The 20,441-nt window shown below is 54.4% G+C and overlaps 3 protein-coding genes across 3 annotated transcripts; 1 reads left to right on the top strand and 2 right to left on the bottom strand.

The window, feature by feature from the left end:
* Nucleotides 1-5,055: 5,055 nt before the first annotated feature.
* On the bottom strand, nt 5,056-5,767 carry MONBRDRAFT_26179 (uncharacterized protein; the record flags this gene model as incomplete). The annotated part of the gene is made up of 4 exons (XM_001746638.1): nt 5,056-5,202; nt 5,271-5,369; nt 5,445-5,587; nt 5,677-5,767. The coding sequence occupies 4 exons, from the start codon at nt 5,765-5,767 to the stop codon at nt 5,056-5,058; spliced, it is 480 nt and encodes a 159-aa protein (XP_001746690.1).
* Nucleotides 5,768-6,458: 691 nt separating this feature from the next.
* On the top strand, nt 6,459-12,664 carry MONBRDRAFT_26180 (uncharacterized protein; the record flags this gene model as incomplete). Its single annotated transcript, XM_001746510.1, has 19 exons — nt 6,459-6,517; nt 6,635-6,701; nt 6,832-6,934; nt 7,060-7,142; nt 7,314-7,371; nt 7,462-7,531; nt 7,850-7,975; nt 8,115-8,637; nt 8,762-8,901; nt 9,018-9,318; nt 9,460-9,606; nt 9,791-9,914; nt 10,035-10,564; nt 10,652-10,905; nt 11,087-11,447; nt 11,556-11,680; nt 11,828-12,245; nt 12,411-12,482; nt 12,602-12,664. The coding sequence occupies 19 exons, from the start codon at nt 6,459-6,461 to the stop codon at nt 12,662-12,664; spliced, it is 3,624 nt and encodes a 1,207-aa protein (XP_001746562.1).
* A 1,292-nt stretch (nt 12,665-13,956) lies between these two features.
* Nucleotides 13,957-17,642, bottom strand: MONBRDRAFT_32764 (uncharacterized protein; the record flags this gene model as incomplete). The annotated part of the gene is made up of 6 exons (XM_001746639.1): nt 17,557-17,642; nt 17,362-17,381; nt 17,132-17,176; nt 16,597-16,732; nt 14,553-15,844; nt 13,957-14,254 (listed from the first exon to the last, which is right to left on the bottom strand). Exons 1-6 carry the CDS (start codon nt 17,611-17,613, stop codon nt 13,957-13,959), a joined length of 1,848 nt encoding a protein of 615 aa, XP_001746691.1. The 5' UTR covers nt 17,614-17,642.
* Nucleotides 17,643-20,441: the final 2,799 nt, after the last annotated feature.

Below are 20,441 nucleotides of genomic sequence, written 5' to 3' on the forward strand. Positions count from 1 at the left end.
ACACCACACTAGAAGAGAATGACGCTCGCGTCGCTTTGTCTGTTCATCTCGACAAGGTCAACCAAACACTGGCGCGGCAACACTTTGCGGCTGCGAGCGCCACCGCTGCCGCCAACAAACACAGCCCGCTCCCCGATGGCATTGCCGACGACAGTCCCTTGGCCAAACTGTATCGAGCCCTCCCCGCTCAATACCAGGCCGAGCCCGGGGCCTTCAACGTGTTTTACCAGTGCCGTATCGGTGTCGATCAAGACCCCGTCTACGTGCCCGCAGCAGACTTGGAGCAATACCTTGACCAACGCCTTCGCGTCAATGTTGACTTGACGCCAGAAGTGCAGTACAACCTACACACCCGCCACTGGAGCGAAGCTATCGAGCGTATGCGGCAATGCATCCGTTGCGTCGTTGACGCCCCCGTCGAAGTGCGCCGCCCCGACGTCTACATCAAAAACTACACCCAACCTGCGCTCCTCGACCTCGAGTATGACCCCACCCAGTCAGAGGTTCGCGTCAACATTGCTGCCGTTCAGGACGTCCGTCAGGCCGCCCACGCGTTCTCTCATGTCGACTACAAGAGTGCCTGGGACCTCGCCCCACCCCTTCCCGAGGCCATTGACCACGTCATGGAAGTCGCACAGCAAAGCGCACAGCCCGACTCGCGTGCTGTGGTTGGCAATCTTGCCGCCGTAGACCCCGCTGCCGCTGAGCTCGATGACCTGGAGAGTCGACTCGGCATCAAGGATCACACCACCTTCCCCAATAGCAACCGTCAACTCGACGCCCACCAGCGCTGCCTCCATCTCATGCGCGCCTATGCGCATGTGCTTCGCCGCATTCATGTGATTGAAAAGAGTCTCGAACCCCTGGCCCAGATGGCACAAGACATGCACCGCCTCCCTGAGCCCGACTCGGAGCTAGCAAGCCAGCCCGACGAAACATCGGCCCTCCTCACCGATGCTGACCAAGATTCGCTCGAGAAAGGCCAAGGCATCACAGCTGAGACCGAGACTACCCTGCGTCATTGCCGGGCTCTTCATGACGGTCTTACGCGCAACACCCACGTCATTGCCCATGTGAAACAAGCGCTGTCGCAGCAGCTGCAAATGTGCGACAGTGCCCTCAGTACCCTCAATGATTTTCACAAGCGCCTTTCCGCCAACATTGAGAACCGCCGAGCCCAGCGCCTCGAGGTGGAAAACAAGATTTGGCGAGCTGGTGATCGCGCCAACAAAAAGTCGGTCGAAAAGGCCCGCGCGCAAATTGCAGATATGGAAGCAGAGGAAGCCCGGCAGATCTCCGAGCTCAGTGATCATGCCGACTACACGACCCATCTCAATGAAGCCAAGCGGTGGCTGGTGTATGACCTGACCACCGTCGGCCCTCTCGAGAAGTACTACGACCAGAAGAACATTCCCGAGCTGCAAGCTTATGTCAAGCCCACGGCCTCCCGAATCAGCGGAAGCCTGACCGCACCCGCACGACCCTACGGAACTGTACCCTCGATTGAGGTTGGTGTGTGTGACTTGAGAGCCACATTGTCATGCACGAGTGATGTTGAAGTCGCATCAAGGGGCCAGAAACAGAAAACAAAGAATATACCTTGAGGCACGCTACCATGGGACACACACACACACACACACACACACACACACACACACACACATGCACACCAAGTGAAAGCGAGGGCGGTCGGGCGACAAATCATTCAGTGATTTCACGAGCTTCATGACATTGCTTAGGTTATTAAGGGTTGCGAGAGCAACTTGCACAAGTTTGCCGACTTTCTGCACCAGTTGCGCGAGCGCTTCCAACGTCGCCTGACTGAATTCTACGATGTCAAGGCTCAATACCTGGCTGAATTGCGCAAGGTACAAACAAGCCCATGTCTAGACTGTCGTCCTTGTCTCCTGCGCTGCTCGTCCCGGCCCCATGCTCGTCCTCATAGGCCCTGCTCGGTTTTTTCTGCTCTTGGGTTTGCCGCTGCTCTTGCAGTTGCTACCCACGGCCAATCCATTGCAACAAGCCGTCTGTGCGACACTGGTGGAAGCCGTGGGAGCTCAGTGTCAACGCCTGGTGGAGGCTGATCGACTCGCTGAGCAGGCTCGTCAACGTGAGCAGGAAGCCAAGATGCAATCCTACCTCGATAGTCTTGAGAAGCAAGCTGCCCAACAAAAGCGTCAGCGAGCCGAAAAGCGAAGCAAGCAACATGCGACGGACCGTCCCAGCAACTCAAAAGACGATGTATCTACGGCATCAAGCGGTCCAACCTTGGATGGTCACTTGAGTGACGCCCCTTCCTCCAAAAATGCATCAGTCACTGGTGCTCCTGCTTCGACTGATGCTGCGGCAAGCCAAGGCGCCACTCCCATTGGCGGTACGCATAATGCAAACGCAAATGTGGCGAAACCAGTCGTCAATGACACTGGTGCGGTCATCGCTTTGGCCACCGACGCCAGCGTGGGGTCCTGGGACGCTGCCGCTGACGAAGATTGGCTCGAGGCCCCGCAAGTCAGGCGCAAAAAGGGCAAGTCGCCAGCTGGCGCGCCAAGTTCTGGCGACACTGCTGGACGGAGCACTCGCCGCGGGCACAACAAGAATGCGGGTGCAATGGCCGCTCGTGGTGCCTCCGGTGGATCAACCCCTCCCGATGCAACAGCAGCAACCCAACCCCCCCGGGGCAACCACCAGCGTGGTGGGCGTTCTCAAAAGCAAGGGACACATGCCATGGGAAGCAAGGCATCGCGAAGTGCACGTGCAGAGGCCGAGGCCGAGGCCGTCGAACCTGCCTCCGAGCCGGCGCCCACGCCAGCTGAAGCGCGTCAAGTTGCAGCATCGATGGGCACCCCAACTTACTCCACTGCACCCACTGCAGCAGTCGCGACGCAGCAAAATGTTTCCGTGACCCCCGAGCTAAATATTCCAAGCCCAGCCGTCAAGGTCACGAGCATTTTGGCTGAGCATGCCGAACCTGGGATCACCTTGCCTCCAGCTTTGTCGTTTGGTCGACCAGACGAGGCAGAGAGCAGCTCCGAACCTTTACCACTTGAGAAGAAGCCAGCTGCCGCGACCGTGGCCACTGACAATGATGAGAATGTCCCCGCCGTTGTTTTCCGACAGGGCGACGCAGGCAACAGCACTGTCAGCCAGGTGTTTGTTTTTGCCGGCACTGCCGGCACCGCTGATTCGCCCGGAGCTACACCTGAGCCAGCTGCAGCCGAGCCTATCAGCACAGCCCAGGAGCACGGCGAAACAGCAACACCAGCCGCTGTCGCAGTGCAAATGCCGCCACCTGGTTTGAGCCCAAAACGGGAAGCACACGAACCTTCGAACGAATCCTCTCTGTCAGACGATGAGGCAAATTCCGAGGCGGCGGCTAGCGAACATGCCGAGGTTTCCACCGAGTCAAGCGCTTTGGCCGAGGCTGACAAATTGTCGCCCGTGACCACTGATGCACCCCCAGCGTACGAGGAGAACCCAACAGGGGCCACAACCTCGGCAGCGTACGCCAACGTGAATATCGATGCCCCCGCGTTCCTTCCTTCATTCGCGCCACATATGGCAATGGCCTACATGCCATACTTTGACCCCAACATGCCTCACCACATGATGGGCGATGGGGCCATGCACCCCCCTGGCTTTGACCAAATGGCTCTGATGAACTCCTTTTCTTCAGATATGATGATGCCCGGTGCCGGTGTCATGGGTGAGTGTGCTTTTAGCTTGTCCCTGTCGTGTCTGCTCTCGCGTTGCTTTGTCGTAGACCAACCACTTTAACAACTGACACGATTTGTTTTCATTTGTTGGTGTTCGTCTTTGCTGTTTTTTAGGGATGCATGCCATGATGTCGCAAGGCTTCGTACCCATGGCATCGGGTTACCCCATGCCTTTTATGCCCGGGCAATACATGGCGCCCCTATTTCCAGGCATGGCTGGCATGCCACCAGTCGATGCACGGCGCCCTGACCAGCATAATGGACATCGACGTCAAGGCAATGGGCGCTCGCGCAATTCGGTACGCCACTCTCCATTCCCCCTTGTGCCGTTGGGGTGCTGAAGGCAGCGCAGGCTTCCCCCGCGGTGCCCTCGCTTCTTGCTGTTATGCCTGCCATGAATTCACCTTGTCTCTCATTCTCGCTACTTGGTAGGGTGAGCGGCCACGCGGTCACGGGTATGGTCGAGGCAAGGGTGCTTCGCGTGGGCATCACAAGGCCAATCAACACCAAGCACAACATGGTGGTGCGGCCCAAGCGGGACCTAACGCTCCTGCCAGTCCTGCCGATGCCCATGCACCCGGTGTGGAAGCTGACGTAGCTCCGTCAAGGGTACCTCATTTGTAATCGTCGGCGCCCGTCATGAATCATCGACAATGAACCTCGCGTGCAAAATTAGTGTGCGGTTGGTCATATTAGCCCAAGGCCCAGGAGCGTCGTTGGCTCTGGTTCATGCTTTGTTATGTTTTTTGTTTGTTAATTTTCTTTTCGTGCATCTTTTTGCTTCTTTATTACGTTCGCTTTTCGCGCCCGAGCAGTTGACCCTTTGGCGTTTCCCTAGCGCATGCTTGTACACGTACACACCACCATTGTTGCTGTGCTTCATTTTTCTTTAACTGCTATCTTGTCTGGTTGGTGTTGACAGTGTTGTGTGATTGTGATTGTAAACTGTGATGTGTGCGATGTTGCAATCGCTTTTTGAGGTGTGCATTCGTATGTTCGTTCATGCCTCGGAGCATTATGACCTATCATGGGAGATGTTCCGAGCAAACTGTGGCTGAACAACAGGGGAGAAGGGCAGCCTGACCGCTTTGGTTGATTGTCGGTGCTGCTCCTGGCTGTCCTGTTTGTTTGCTCTGATGTCCAGATAAGCTGTCCACGAGAGGTACCTGAATTTAGGCATTAAATTGTCGCCCAAATGACTCATGTATTGGCACAGCAAGCCTCTCCCTTTTTTTTCTCGGGTTGACTCCTCATCAGCGTGTGGATGGGAGCATGACTTAATACCAAAATTCGCTCTTGAGTTGGGGAACAAGCTTTCGGCGCTTGGCCAAAATACCTCGCTCTACATGGCTGTCACGGTTGTAACGGCAAAATAAAAGTGGTACAGGATGACGACGTAACCTGGCAGTGTAGCCAGGAGGATGCCCGGCTTGATGCCTGCCGCTGAGGCATTATTCTTGAAGGCCACCAGGTACATGCTTCGCGAGGCCTGTGTTGGGAATTCACGGTGAAACGGTGCAATGATACATCGGAAGACGACGGGGGCCCGCCACGTACGGTGTAGGCAAAAGCAGCATAATTGACCCAGCGGAAGGATTCGCCAGCCATGGCTGCCGTGACCATTGCGGCGAAATATCCAGTCAAAAAGACGGGCATCTATGCGAACCAGCGTTAGCACTCTTGATGCGCTCAATCGGCCGGTCAGGCTCTGGAAGGGTTGGACAGGCTGACCTGCTCGAGCATGTTGCCAACAGCACGATCGGCGGTCAGCTGACTCGGATCTTTGGTATTGTAGTACTTGACAAACTTCTCCTGGCGCTTCTTATACTTGCGCACCAACAGCTGGCTGGTGGCAGACTGGTTGCTCAAGAACACTGCAAATCCGCCGTGCCGTGAGCTTTGGTTGCCCGGGAATTTAACAAAGACAAGTCAACAAGCGCGCAGCCATGTAAACCAGACATACCAAAGTACAGGATGAAGTAGGCGACCAAAGCATACACGGCCATGGCCACCTCACTGGGCTCCACCCGCAGCTGCACCGCCGTCAGTGTCATCGTGCCAACGTGGGAAAAAAAAAGCAGTCCAGATTAGAGAGGTGTTTCATATGAAAATAGAGGATACATCCGAAAAATTTGTTGCGATGAGTTGTTCTGTAAAGTGTGAACCAATGTACATTTTAACTAATGTTAAGTGTAACGAGTATCACAGTATTGTATCTTTGTTGTTTCTCTAATCTATCTCTCTCTCTCTCTCTCTCTCTCTCTCTCTCTCTCTGTCTCTCGTATTTTGTTTCCTTTGGTCAGTAAAACGAAGAGAATGGCAGCGCGTCGGATGTACGGCAGGGCGGCCAGTGGGCTCGAGGCCTGGGCGTGCACTGAACGTGGTGAAGCCTTTCCTTTTTTTTTTATCTCGTGGCGTACCAGAACGAGAGCAAGGGACAGTCTGGTTTCCTTGCTCCTACTGGTGTTGTTGTTGTTGGGGAAGGAAGAAGGGCGGACTTCTTTTTTTTTTTTTTTTTTTGAGTTTTTCTCTTCTTATTTTCGTTGGCACTGCCGCTCGCGCGCTGCACGCAACGCACTGACTGACTTGCAACGGCTGCTACGATCTGGTCATTTGGTTCCAAACGCAGGTCTTGCTTGTCAAAGCAGCCACGGCTGGTGGTGAAGCTTATCGGCCTCTTTTTTTTTTTTTCCTTCTCTTTTGCATGACTGGCGCCACCCACTGCTGATCCATTGCGCCTCGGCCATGCGTTCCCAACTGGTGTGGGCGGATCGCGTCCATGACAAGGAGGGCAACCGCCAGAGGTATAGGACCAGTCAAAACTGCCCCGCTTGCTGGTCATTTTTCTTTTGTGCTTGGTCATTCGGTACCCTGACTCAGCTCATCATCGCTTTGTGCTTCGACCATTGTGCTTCAACCAGTATCCATGCTCTGGCCTTTCAGCCTGATGGCACTCGTCTGATTGCCGGAGGTGGCCATCGTGTACTGGTATGCTACTCCATTCCTCTTTTTTTTTTCTTGTTTTTTTGGTTCTTTTCTCAAATACAACGCATTTACTAGACTTGCTCGCCGCTCCTCTCGCCTTGTGTCGCTTAACCCCGTCCTTGTGGCATGGCAGGTCTATGAGACTGCAGATGGTCAACTCTTGTCATCCCTCAAAGGCCATAAAGATAACGTCTACTGCATTGCTTATCAGCCACAAGGCCAATTCTTCGCCTCAGGTATGGCGATCGGCATTGCTCTGGCACTTGGCAGCCGTCGGCAGTCCTATCCCAACGTCCTAGGCAGCCCGATTCCATCTCCTCCGTTCGCTTCATGTTTTGCCGTCTGATTTTGAATCAAACAGGTGGTGCCGACTCGCAAGTCATTATCTGGAACGCCAGTCAGCTCAAGGGCGCGCTCAAGTATACGCATAATGACCCCATCCAGGTATCTACGACCCCCCCCCCCCAACACACACACACACACACGCACACGCCGACTTGACATGCACAAAAGTGCATCTTGTGGCAGCGGTCCCTGCCATGAAAGCTTTTGGTTGCGCGTGCACTGCCTTGTGGCTATTCCCGATGGCTCACCGTTAAGTTGTTCCTCTCATAGGCGCTGGCTTTCAACCCAGTCTCTGGCATTCTCGTCTCGTGTGCCGCGACTGACTTTGGTTTGTTCACTTCTCATGCTCGATGCCACGATTGTGATGGCCGTGTTTGTCGTTGTACTCATTGACCTTTGCCCTCTCGTGCACACACAGCCTTTTGGTCGGCTGATGACAAGTCTGTGGAGAAGATTCGACTCAACAACACGCGCATCTGCAGCTGCAGGTACGCTTCTTCTCTTCAAACCAGTCTAGCCAAGAAGCGGCGGCGGATCGAGGGAAAGGGGAGGTGTTGGAGTTGGATGCTATTTTTTTTTTTTCTTTCTTTCTTTCTTTCTTTCTTTCTTTCTTTCTTCTTTCTTTCTTTCTTTCTTTCTTTCTTTCTTTCTTTCTTTCTTTCTTTCTTTCTTTCTTTCTTTCTTCTTTCTTTCTTTCTTTCTTTCTTTCTTTCTTTCTTTCTTTCCTTCTGTTTGTTTGATGTCGTTGTGCTCTTGCACCACTCACATTTTCCTGTGCGATTTCAACTCGGTTCCTGATCCTTTAGCTGGACCAATGATGGTGAATACGTGGCCCTAGGCCTGTTCAACGGCAACATCAGCATTCGCAATACCAAGGGCGTAGAGAAGGTCAACATTGCTCGCCCCAACGCAGGGCCTGCCTGGACACTCCAGTATGTTTAAATGATCTCTTGACTCAGCTGAAGGGATGACCGTCCACGAGCCCTGTTGATGCAACTTGCATTTGCCTGTATCACCGTGCCCCCCTCTTCCCGGGAATACCCTAAATGAAACTTTGCCCCTTTTCCACAGGTGGAACCCAAGCGCGGCGCTCAAGACCGATGTTCTCGCCGTCGGTGATTGGGATCAAAAACTCAACTTTTACATGCTGAGTGGCCGCCGTGTGTCCAAGGAGCGCGCACTGGGCTACGACCCCTGCAGCGTCTCCTACTTCAGCTCTGGCGAGTACTTGGTTGTGTCTGGCTCCAACCGCAAAGTCGGCCTGTACACCCGGGATGGTATTCACCTGAACGACATTGCTACCCACGAGGGATGGATCTGGTCTTGTGCCACCCGCCCGAACGACAACTATGTGGCTGTTGGCTGCCAGGACGGCACCATTGCGCTCCACCAGCTCAACTTCTCCACCGTCCACAGCCTCTTCAAGAACCTCTACGCGGTCCGCGACAACATGACGGACGTGGTCGTTCGTGACTTGGAGCGCAACACGGAAACACGCGTCAAGTGCCGAGAACTTGTCAAGAAGATTGCCGTCTACAAAGATCATTTGGCCGTTCAGCTGCCCAACCAGATCAACGTCTACGCACTGCAAACGGTACGCTCGAGCCCTGCCAAACCGTCGCGCAACCAAGGAAAAGCAAGACCAGCCTGATTTCATGCCCGACCCCTGCCTCCCTCGAACTCACAAATTGCAACCGTCCCCCTTTCTCATTTGACAGGGAGATCCTCCACGCTACAGTCTCATTAGCCGCATGGGCCGCAAGGAAGACTGCAACTTGCTTGTTGTCACAGCCAAGCATGTCGTTCTTTGCCAGGAGAAACGTTTGCAGAGCTTCACCTTTGACAACCAACAAGAACGGTAACGCCACCCTTGTTTTCTGTGCCCGCTTGAAAAATAGCCAATACCCTCGACGATGCCCTGCGTATCTCCCTAACGCCTGTCTCGCCCTTTTTTTTTTTTGCTTGCTCTCTCAGGGAATGGACTACCGAGTCGGTCATTCGCTACATCAAGGTGGTTGGCGGCCCTCCCGGCAACGAAGGCATTCTCTTGGGCCTTGGGAATGGTGCCATCCTGCAAGTCTTTTTGAATAACCCTTTTGCCACTGAGCTCATCAAGCAAACCACCTCAATTACGTGTCTCGACATCAACTCGTCGCGCCAGAAGCTGGCTGTGGTGGATGAGAACAACGTGTGCCTTGTCTACGACCTCAACAGCAAACAGTTGCTCTTCCAGGAACCCCACGCCAACTCTGTGTCTTGGAACAGCCAAAATGAGGTATGCGCCTTTTTGTTGCTGTCATTTGCGCTTGCATGCAAAATAAAGTTTAAAAAAAATCAAAAACAGCTGCGCGCGGAAACACCGTGCCTCCGACCATTGTGAAAACACCTGACCCTCGTCTGTGACGCTACCTCTTAGGACATGCTGTGCTACTCCGGCAACGGCCAGTTGCATATCAAGGCTGCCAACTTTCCCGTCCACTCACAGAAGATGCAAGGTTTTGTCGTCGGCTTTGCGGGACCTCAGGTCTATTGCTTGCATGTGCAGAACATGTCCATCGTCGAGGTACACCATCCGCTCGCTGCTACCCTTTCAGACCGCGCTGGTGTCATCAACACATGTATCTGCAATACTGCGAACCGAGGTCCTGGGTCGAGTAGGAGGAAACGGTGGCGTTCTTTTGTGAACATGACCTCAGACTGATCGCTGGCTGACAGGCTCATGGTATATCATTGAATCGGATTTGTAGGTGCCGCAATCGCACTCCATGTTTCAGTATCTGGACAAGGGCCTGTTTGAGGCCGCCTACAGCGTGGCCTGCTTGGGCGTGACAGATGCTGACTGGCGCGCACTGGCCATTGGTGCCTTGGAAGGTGGGTCCGAACTCGGCTTCAAGGCTATGGTTTCAGCCAATATTCGCATATCTTTGCCCATTCCCGGCTGATCGTCTGTGTGCGTGCGTATGACTTTGCAACCCCCACCTCCCTGACTAGGCCTCAACCTGGAGGTGGCCAAGAAGGCCTTTGCCCGTGTGCATGAAACCCGTTACCTCAACCTGATTCAAAAGGTGGAAGACAAAGAACGCGCCACAGGCGAGCGTGATGCTGACGATATCGTTCGGGCGCAAGTTTACGCATATCAAGGCCGGTTCGATGAAGCTGCCAAACTGTACAACCGCGCGGGCGAGTCACGCATGGCCATGAACATGTTTATTGACCTGCGCCGATTTGACCGAGCCAAGACCTTCTTGGATCCAAACAATTCGGAGGACACCAAAACTCTGATGCGCGCGCAAGCCGAATGGTGCAAGACCGCCAATGACCCAACGCTGGCCATTGATCTGCTGACTGCTGCTGGTGAGGAGCTGGCTTCCGTTAACATGATGGGTGAGAACGGCATGGTGCAGAAGCTGGTCGAAAAGGGCCGTGATACTGCCACGAGCGAGGTTGAGATTTTGGAGCGCATCATCTACTGGCTCAAACAACTCAACCATGTTTCGATGGCTGCGGAGATTTGCGAAAAGGTAAGGTTCTTGCCGGTTTGCTCCAACCTACGCCTACGCATGCTATCCACGCGCTCTTATGATCGCGATTCTTGCCCTGGGCTTCAGTTGGGAGACCCCAAGCTGCTGATTCAGCTGTATGCCGAATGCAAGCGCTGGGATGAGGCGTTTGCCGTTGCCAATCGTCACCCAGAACATCTGGGCGAACTCTACGGCCCATACGCTGAATGGCTGGTCTCAGAGGATCGTTTCCAAGAAGCCCAGCTGGCCTATCGCCAGGCCGGCCAAGAGAACAAGGCCATCCAGCTACTCGAGGTCTTGGCCCACAACGCCGTTGTTGAACGACGCTTTGATGATGCTGCGTAAGTGAAATCTTTGGTACCGCTGAGTAGAAGGCTTTGGAAAGCATGTGGTGTATCACGATTGCCTGCTCACCTGCGCTGTCGCGGCCGTTAAATGCACCTGCTGTTTTGTTTTTGTTTTTTTTTTCTTGTTTTTTTGTTTTTTTTTTTTTGTTTTTTTTGTTCTTTGTTTGTATTTTAGCTACCTGCACCATCTTCTGGCGCTGGTCGTGAAGGAGCAGCTGCTCGCCTCGGACGGCGAACAGGATGCTTCCCTGACGGATAAGGACCCTGCTGTCGTGGCCAAGTACGAGGATTTGGAGGCCAAGGCGGACATCTACAGCTGCTACGATAAGATTTACCGCTACATTGTTGAGCCCTTCACGGCGCATTCGACCGAGGCCCTTTTGCACAATGCCCGCTATCTTCTCAACATCATGCCCAATCGTATCCCATACGGCGTGTCCAAGTTCAACGTACTCTATGCCATCTCCAAAATCGGCAAGGAACTTGGTGCCTACAAGCTTGCGCGCTACAGCTACGATCAGTTGCAAAAAATGCGCGTAAGTGACTGCCTTCCTCCAAAACCACCCTTTTTGTTGCGACCATTGCTGCTTCGTGACACTGACTGGGCTGTCGTCGGTGTGCTTGGGTCTTCTTCCTACAAATAGTTTCCGCCAGAGTTTCGGGCTTACGTGCATCAAGGAGCTGTGGCCATTCGCTCCAAGCCCCTGGATGACGACGAGGATCTCTTGCCCCTATGCTTCCGATGCTCACACCCCAACCCCTTGCTGAGGTGCGTATGAGTGCGCGAACAAAGGCTTTGTACCTTACGAAGGGCGCAGAGGCAAGGAAAGGGTTTGCTCACCATTCACTTGCCTGACGTCTTTACTTTGACGAGACAACGACGTAACCCGCTCATCTTGCTGGTTGGATCTTGCAGTGGTACCATCAAGTGCACATCGTGTCATCACAATTTCTTCTTCTCGGGAATGTCGCGTGAGGTGCTGCCGCTCGTTGAATTCCACCTGGAGCTGGATATTGACGACTTTGAGGCCCAGCGCCTAATCATCGACGATTCGGGCGTGGGCGCCAAGCGTCAGCAGTGGAATGAGGCAGCTGGTGCCCAGGTCATGTCCATGGATGACGATGCAGATGGCGGTGACCCCTTCATTGCTGCCTTTAGCCGATTTGAAGGGGGATCCACCCACTACGAACCCTTGCGCGTGGACCGGGATATGCTCAAGGGCATGCCCTCCAATGAAGTTTTTTTCTGGGTGGACCCATCCACTGGCATGTTCCGCTACTGTCGTAACGTGCTTCCTGAAATGCCCGTCCGGCAATGCCCCAAGAGTTTGAGAGTACGTCGTGAAACTGTTGGCCCATGTTCAGTTGTTGGGGTCCAAGCCCTTTGAGTACAACTTGTGTTTCCAGCGGTCTTTTTTTCCTTGGCTCTTCTCTTCTTGCTTCCTTTTCCTTGCTTCTGTTGCTCATGCCAACGTGGCGAAATTTGTCGTTTGGTGCAGTTTTTCACCGTGGATGAGTGGGACCTCTACGTCCTGACCCATGTGCACACGCCCTTTGCACGTTTGCGGCCGGTACGTGTGGATGGATATGAAACACCTCGCTCAAGTGTGCATGCGGCACATTGAAACCAAATGCCATGTGACTACGCCTCTGCCCTCATGCACTCGTGCACTCGTGCCGGCCCTCTCAGGAGGAAAGCGAAGATTTGCGTACCAAGCAGATCAATGCAACCCAGTCGACATCCGAGGCGTAAGCCGAAAGCCGGTCTTTTTCTTATCTGTGCTTGACACTTGTTGAAGAGCGCGCACCCCGCTTGTGTCATGTATCACAAATTCATAATTTTTCAGCGCGCAAAAGGACCAATCAGTTTCGCCATCTTTCGACTTTGCTCGGATCGATTCTTTGTTCTTTGTTGTTTACAAAAACTCTGGTCGTGGAACTTTGGGAGGCGGGGGGTCAAGATGACAAACGAGAAACACTTTTGAACGCACAGCCGTGTTGCGGCGCATGGCCGTCGTGCTCGGATGGTTGCTTGACATGTAAAGCATGATTTTCACCGTTGTAATTCTGCTGTATGTGGTTGACCGGTCCGGTGCGGCTCGCTGGCATGTCAGAGCCCAGAGCAATCAGTTGAAACTCGAGATGTTCCTCGAGGAACAATCAAGAGCTTTCCGGCACCCGCATTACAACATCCCGCCTAGAACCATCGATGTGGTGTAGATACAAGAGAAGAAGGCGTCGACTAGGGTCATAATTCAAGTTTCAGCTCGGATCGGGCAGCAGACAAGAGCCGTTGTTTGCTGGCCTGATCCAACCCGTTGCCCACCAAGCTGCAGGAACATGCGTGTTCAAATGACAACAAGAACATGAAGTGAGAGAGGCGTACACGAGCGCATGCAAAACAAGGCTGAATCAGAGTGGCCTGATCTGTGCATGCCCTTGCCGTAGGGGACCATGCGCTTTGGGATACGTACGAAAGCATGGTGAGAGTTTGGTTCGTGCGAAGGGCACTGGCGATGTATTGGCTGCCCTCCATCCCAATGCTGTTGTTTTGCATGCTATTGACACAATGTGATAGGTGAGTCAGAGACGTGATGCGTTGAGCATTAGGCGTCAAAAACGTGTGTCACCGTCAGGCAAAGTGTGTGCATGACTGACTCTAGCTCGCAGAGATGGCGGTTTGCCTTGAGGGCTTCAGCCATCGACATGGCCCCATCCACTGTGATTTGACACCGATCAATGCTGCAGGAAGATCCCCATAACAGCAGCGAAGTGAGGTCATACATGTCGCCTCGAGACCAGGACGAAGAAAGCACGCGCGCCCACGGCTGCCCATCAGACTGACTCGAGGGTCCGAAGTGCTGAATTGCGTTTGAGCATGTCTGCAATCTCGATAGCCCCAATATCCCCAATATCGTTTGTTTGCAAACTAAGGACGTGCCACGATCGAAGCCAAAGCACCGCGCACCGTGAGTCGAAGCGATTTTGAAGGGAAACCTCATTGGAGTGAACAACAAGCAAACTTGCTCGAGTAAAACGAACAACTTACATCAGTTCTTCTAAATGAACGTTTTCCCGCAGCGCCATAGCCAACTCTGCAATCCCCTCGGCTTTAATGCTATTTGAAGCCAGGCTGGGCATCATGATATCAAGAAAAGTGAGAACCTTCCACTGGTCGCACAATTTGTCCATGCCGCACGCAGGTGTGGCAGGCTGTGGGTGCCCCAAGTCGCGCTGGGGCAGCAAATGAGGTCCTAACCTGAGGCCAGTAAGAGGCCATCCATTGGCCAGAGCTACGGCAACGACCTTGGCCCCGTCGTTCTTGAGTTGGTTGTTGCTCAGGCTAGAAGACCCACGTTCAAACAGACCGCACATGTCAGTTTGACAGTTTGAAGAATGTTTACAAACAACGCTGAGGGCATGAGGGGCACAGGTGCAACAGGTTCTAGCACTCTTGAGTCACGGCAACGCACTCAAGTTGCTGAATATGGGAAAAGCGCGGGAGAATATCGCAGACCAGTCTGACGCCGGGAAGTCGGAGGCGCTTCGAACCCAACCTGTTGACGCACGAGAGGCAAGGGTGAGGACGTGCGCCCAAGCGGGGACACAGGAGCCAGAGTTGGCCGATGCAAGTGACGTACGAGAGAACCTCTACACCTGTGTGACAGGCAGCGGCATAACAGAGCAGACGGACGCCCTCTGCGTCGAGAGCAGGCCGAAACTCTACTTCAGTCAACTCAGCTTCACCGTCCAGACACTGCTGCAGCAAGACAGAAAGCGGATCCGTCGGTTGGGCTTGAATAAAGGTGCGCAATTGAGCTACTTCGCTGCCGGCAGGCACGCCTGTGGCGGGGCGCATTTTGTGGCTTCGGCTGTGCTCGCCATTTTTCTTGGAAGCCAGCGCTCGGTTCTGGCCCGCAGATGGATCAACCTCACGCGTCGTGTTTGCAGCTGACGGCGCAGCTTGGCCAGTGCTAGCATCCTTGGAATTCTCGGCTACCGCCATCTTGGATTCAGTCGAGACTTTGACATCTCTGGAATCAGAAGGTTCCTTGCGTGTGGGCTTGGACAAGGGCAGCGGGGGCGATGTGGAAGCAGAAGGGCTAGCTGAGGGCTGCTTGACCACAGCGGCTGCACCGTTGCCCCCATTAGCGGCGGGCCTGTGCACTTTGGCGGGGGGCGCAGCTGCCCCTGCCTGAATGAGTTGCTTGGAGGTTTTCGGAGTCTTGGTGCGAGGCGCAGCTTCCAGAGTCACAGGTTCGCTCTTGGGCTTTTTCGTCAGAGGGCGTTTGGCATGCAGCAGTGGACCTGAGGACCCGCTGACTGCAGCACCGTTGGGATGACTTCCCTGCGGTGGTGGCGCGGGCGATGCGGTGGCGGAGCGGCGTGCGGGATTGACGTCCGTTTTTCGGTGAAGGGCTGTGGGAGAGGCAACTGCGGCGAGCAAGGGGTCGTGGGGTTTGACTTGACGACGCGGCTTCTGCTGAGCCTGAATCTGGTGGAGGGTCTCTTGGTGCTGGCGGAGCAGCTGTTGTTGCGCCTGCTGGTGCTGCTTTTGCTGATGGTCAAGCAGCCGACGCACAGCCGCCTCAAAATGCTCATTCATGCGCTGAGTTTGGTTCACGAGCTCCTGCCGCAGTGCGTCGAGTTGGCTTTGGACCTCTTGCATTTGCTGTTGGTGCCACTCCAAAGGCACGCACTGATGAACCGGCCCTTGGTCTTTCCATCTATCAAGAATGAGTTGTTTGGGGCATGCCGCGCTTAGAGTTCGGTCTGTGGGCGGCGAGCGAGTGTCAGACACATCGCCCTCCATGGCTGCGGGCGGATGAGGATTGGTCGCGAGAGCACCAAGACTCCGCTCGTGCCGAGCTCGCGCCACGCGAGCGCTCGCCTCCCGGCGACGTCGGGCTGTAGGGGCCGACTCAAGAGATGCCTAGAAAGGAAAGGAATATGTTGAGAAATAACAGGTGAAAAGTGAGGCGGTTTCGTTGCTGCAGCTTAACAACAATGACGACAACAGTACGGCCGAGCCACAAGTGATGGGTAATGAAGGAGGCAGCGACGCACGCCCCCTCGCACACATCATCACCACCACCACCCACCAAAAAGAAAGCGATACAAACATGGACACAGACACAAACACAGTTGCAGGCACAGGCACAAACGCAGAGGGGTCACGGTCGGGGCCAAGCAAGCGGACCAGGGGGCAACCACGTCAGAACGTGTTCGACGGGCCTTTGCCACACCCCACAAGAGACACCACACCACACGCCAGCCCAACAGCAGCAGCACAGAACACCGACAGCTTCAATGCCAGCCCCAACAAGCCATGAAGACAAATGCTCATGGAAAAATGCAGGCGAAGCGCACATCACCAGCCAAATCCAGAGCAGCCCGGTGACCAGCAAAGGGCGACCACCATCATCATCAAACAAGGAAACACGATACAGGTACAACTGCCCCCGCCGCCAAGCTCAACCAGACGGCACAAACACCACCACCACCTCTTCCCCTCACCTCCACCCACCAACAAAGCCAACCGCCCACCGCGCCTCGACCCGGGGCCAGTGACCGTGACCCTCCTCACCTTGATCACCCCGACGACCAACCACCACCACCACCACCTCTCTCTAGGTGTCAGAGAGATGGAAGAAAAAATGAATGAAAAAATTAAATCTCTCAAACCGACCAAACCAATTCACTCTCTCTCTCGCTCTCTCTCGCTCTCTCTCTCTCTCTCCCTCTCTCTCCCTCTCTTTTGCTTCTCGCTTCCCGCTTCTCACACTTGCACAACTGATAAAGTGTTGATTCGATGGATGTTCTGGTATCGACCATGATAAAGTGGGTGATGAGAGAGCGACACTGGCGCTAATTGTGTTATCAAGCCCTGTCTTTCGTCCCTCGAATCGATCACTGACGAGCAGGCCTCAAGACTTTTGTTTGTGCGTGTTGCTGCAATCACCATCTAGCCCATGCCATGGCCAACCAAAAAAAGTTGTGTCCTTGTGTCGACCATCCGCAACTGCATGCAGCAGATTGAGCCGATGGGATGGAAAAAAATCCTCCACTCCCATATCAGGTCCCCAAAATAAGAACGAGCTGAATGCATCAGGTTCGTGGAAGAAAAGGTGAAAGAAAAGGTGTCAATCAGGGGCGAGATGCCTTCAATTCGGCAACAAGAGTCCAAGTCCGGCTTGTGTATTCGGCATAAAAGGCTTACAGGCCGAGCTTGGTCTGGCGCCAGCGACGACGCTTCGCGTTGTAGCTAAAAGATACAAATAAGAAAAAGTGGTGAGTGATGAGTGAATATGTGGTGCATAACATGTATGCGACGCCGACAACGGCAGAGCAGAGCATGTTACACCGCAGAGGAAAGCTCCGACGCAACAAGAGACAAAGCAGTCCAGCCTTGGGCGAAAGAACGCGGATGGCCGAAAAATGTAAACTCACCGGATGGTGCTACCGGTTTTCTGCACCAAAAGAAAAAGTGCCATTCAAAGCGACCAGGGTTGCGCACGTCATACAACCGGCACAAACATGCGATGCAAGCGACCAAGCCAGAAGTAAACATCAAAAGGTGAGCTGCCGGCTGAGACTGATCAACATGGTTTGCTTCGGCTAAAGTCCAGCGAACGTGATACGTACGAAGCGGGTCCACTGGGGCAGGGGTCGGTTGACCCGGGCCGCCTTGGCAAGTTTCATCTTGATCTTGAACGACTTGTGGGAAGGCCTGCCACACGAGCCAAGGAAAACATTTTGAATGAGGAAAAAAAAAAAGTTGTGTCAAGCTTGATGGCGCCGTGATACGCATGCACAGGCAACAATTGCAGTGCTTGGTGTGGCGCCCATGCATAACAAGATACACAAAATGTGCCAAGTTATGATTGGAGAACGTCCTGACGAGACGAGGGAAGCAAGAAGGCAGCACCACTGCCAAAACACGACCCACACGCCTCGAACAAAGACGGCCACATTGCAGCCATGTGATAGCCCTGTCAACCCTTTGCCAAAAGTCAACGCGTCTGCCCCATTGATATGTGTTGCAGGTTTCCAAGGCTGCTCTCGCGTCGCTCCGCCGGTCCACGCCCACCCAGCTCGACCATGACCGCGCTGGTGCGGGACCCAAGACAGGCGGACGACGACCGAGCCAGCCGTCTCGGCGCGCCGAACAAGACAGGTTCGCGCGGAGGGGAGGGCTTACATCGTGGCGGCCTATGAGAAAAAGTGGAGAAGAAAAAATCGTGCTAAAACAATTGTCACGTTGATCATGGATTTGAGGGGTCAAAAAATATCTTATTCACGGCGTGTGACCCCGCGGCTGTCGAGCTCGGTCGGATTGTCAGCATGATCCCAGAACCACAGGGTATCTGACAATTTGTTTAAGGGAGGTGTTGATATTTTGTGAGTTTGTGAGTCAGTGGGCAATGGAAAGAAGGTGATGACGGCGGGCGACGCACCCGAGTCTCGGTACGAAGTGAGCGGAAAGTCGTATGGAAGCGGCAACCAAGTGGCCCCCGGGGGCGGGGCGCGTAGGGCCGACCCATACAGTCGCTGTAGAGGGAGCATGGGCTGGCCCTCCTAACCACCACTGAGAACGTGAGAGAAGTGGCGACAGAGGGGGCTGGGGCGCTATGTGTGGTGTGGTGTGGGGTGGTGTGGTGTGGTGCGGTGTGGGGTGGGGGCATGGCAGCGACACTTGCCTTGGGCAAGAAAAGAACGCCTAGTTCATAGCTGCGTATGAAGAATTGCGAGGCATTCTTTTGTTGGACACCCCAAGCGGCCTTGGACAGGTTGTGCGACGTCAAAAGGCACCAATCAATCTGCTGAGTCGCCTGCGACCACCCACAAAACGTCTTAATATGCGGGGCCACTCGTGTACGGCCACACCATCTAGCCAAAACCATGCATCCAGAATGTTGGTGAAGAAGGTTCGGCGCCTGGACAGGTATAAACCGCAAGCGTGTCTTTTGAACCGGTCACTGGGCACGGCGAAGCGCGTGGATTTCTCGAGCATTCGGAAAGAAAGAGAAAACCAACAACATAGAGGGCAGTTCGGCAGCCGCCTTTGATCGCAGTCGTTGTGCTTACTTGGCTCGCCAAAGAGCACCAACAGTGGGTTGTCGTATGAAATCGTGATTCTTGGCATACCTACGCAGGTGCCCCAGGATCGGAAGGCGTCCAAATCAGCGGCAAGGTGGGCCAGAACGGCCGATGCAGTTCTTAAAGTGCAAAATCCCCCCACCCAGCACACATACATACTTGAAGCTATGTGGGATCGAAGAGCCGCTTGACCAGCCATCGATACTATCCCGCACATCGTTTTTCGAAGGAAACATGATACGAAACGCCCCGGGCCGCTGTGGCTCGCATTGAAGGGCTGGTAAAAACTCGCCTCCCAGCCAACTGTCGATACCATCCGACGTACAGCATGAGCTAGGCGCATCGTGACATTCATGACCATGTCCATCCATGTGCATCACGTCCTTCCCTTCCTCGCCCATAGCCACACACCTGCGCGCGCCCGTGGCGTTGGCACCGAGTGACCCCAGACTGGAAAACTGGAGCACGACCGTGTCGGCAGTGCCTGCCGGTGTACGACTGCGCAACAGTTGCGCCAATCGTCGGTGACCCCAGGCGTCCATGGCCGGTCCGCGGTGGTACCCCGGTACAGAGCCAACCAGACGCACCTATGGAGAGCACCCCCGATACGGCACGGTAAGGCAGGGCATGCGATTGCAGGGTACACGACATTGATTCTGGCGTCGCCGCAGTCCGGAGCCAGCGCGGAGGAGATACGGTCACGCAAACGTGCATTCTGTATGACAGAAAAGTCATAAGCTGCCAATTCAGCCAGAAGACGAGGCATGCGAGGATGTGAAGCATAGGCTGTCACATAGGCATGTAGATCACGACCGAACCCATGTGCGAAATGTGAAGCGAGCGGGGCTGACGCGTGGCGTGTGTTTGGATCCTTGAGCGGAACTGCGGGTGACACCCAGGCGCCTGGCAGGACAGGTCGTCAGAGCGATGCTCGTCAACAACTCTCAAGTAACTTGCTCTACATGTCGTTGGCGGGCGTACCGTTGGTCATGTTGGTCCAGTCGCACGGGATGAGATTGGCTGTGTGTACGACCACGCGCAGGCTTTCATCGAAGAGCAACAGCATCATTTTGGTATGGTGCGTGCCGTAGCTGGGAGAGTCGATGTCAGTGAGAGAATGACAAAAGTGCGGATCCATGCTGCAGCGATAGCTTGAGACTGGGTTAACCCAGCTGCACAGTAGCGCTCTGCTTACGGAGGAATGTTCGGGGCTTGGACGACATTGATGTTTGGCAATTGCGCGTGGCATTGGCCTGCATTGCACCCCAGTTTTTCGCGCCGCGCCTCATCAGGGAGACGCACCAAGCTGGAGCCAGCAAAGCAGGTGCGTGGCAATTCGTGGCAACTGACCCAGAATTGCTTGAGGATCCCCAACGACCAACGTTAAAGGGGCACGACGAGCGGCCAGCGGATAGTGGTCTAGGAGCCAG

Source organism: Monosiga brevicollis, genomic scaffold, assembly GCF_000002865.3.
Source record: "Monosiga brevicollis MX1 MONBRscaffold_13 genomic scaffold, whole genome shotgun sequence".
Taxonomy (NCBI): Eukaryota; class Choanoflagellata; order Craspedida; family Salpingoecidae; genus Monosiga; species Monosiga brevicollis.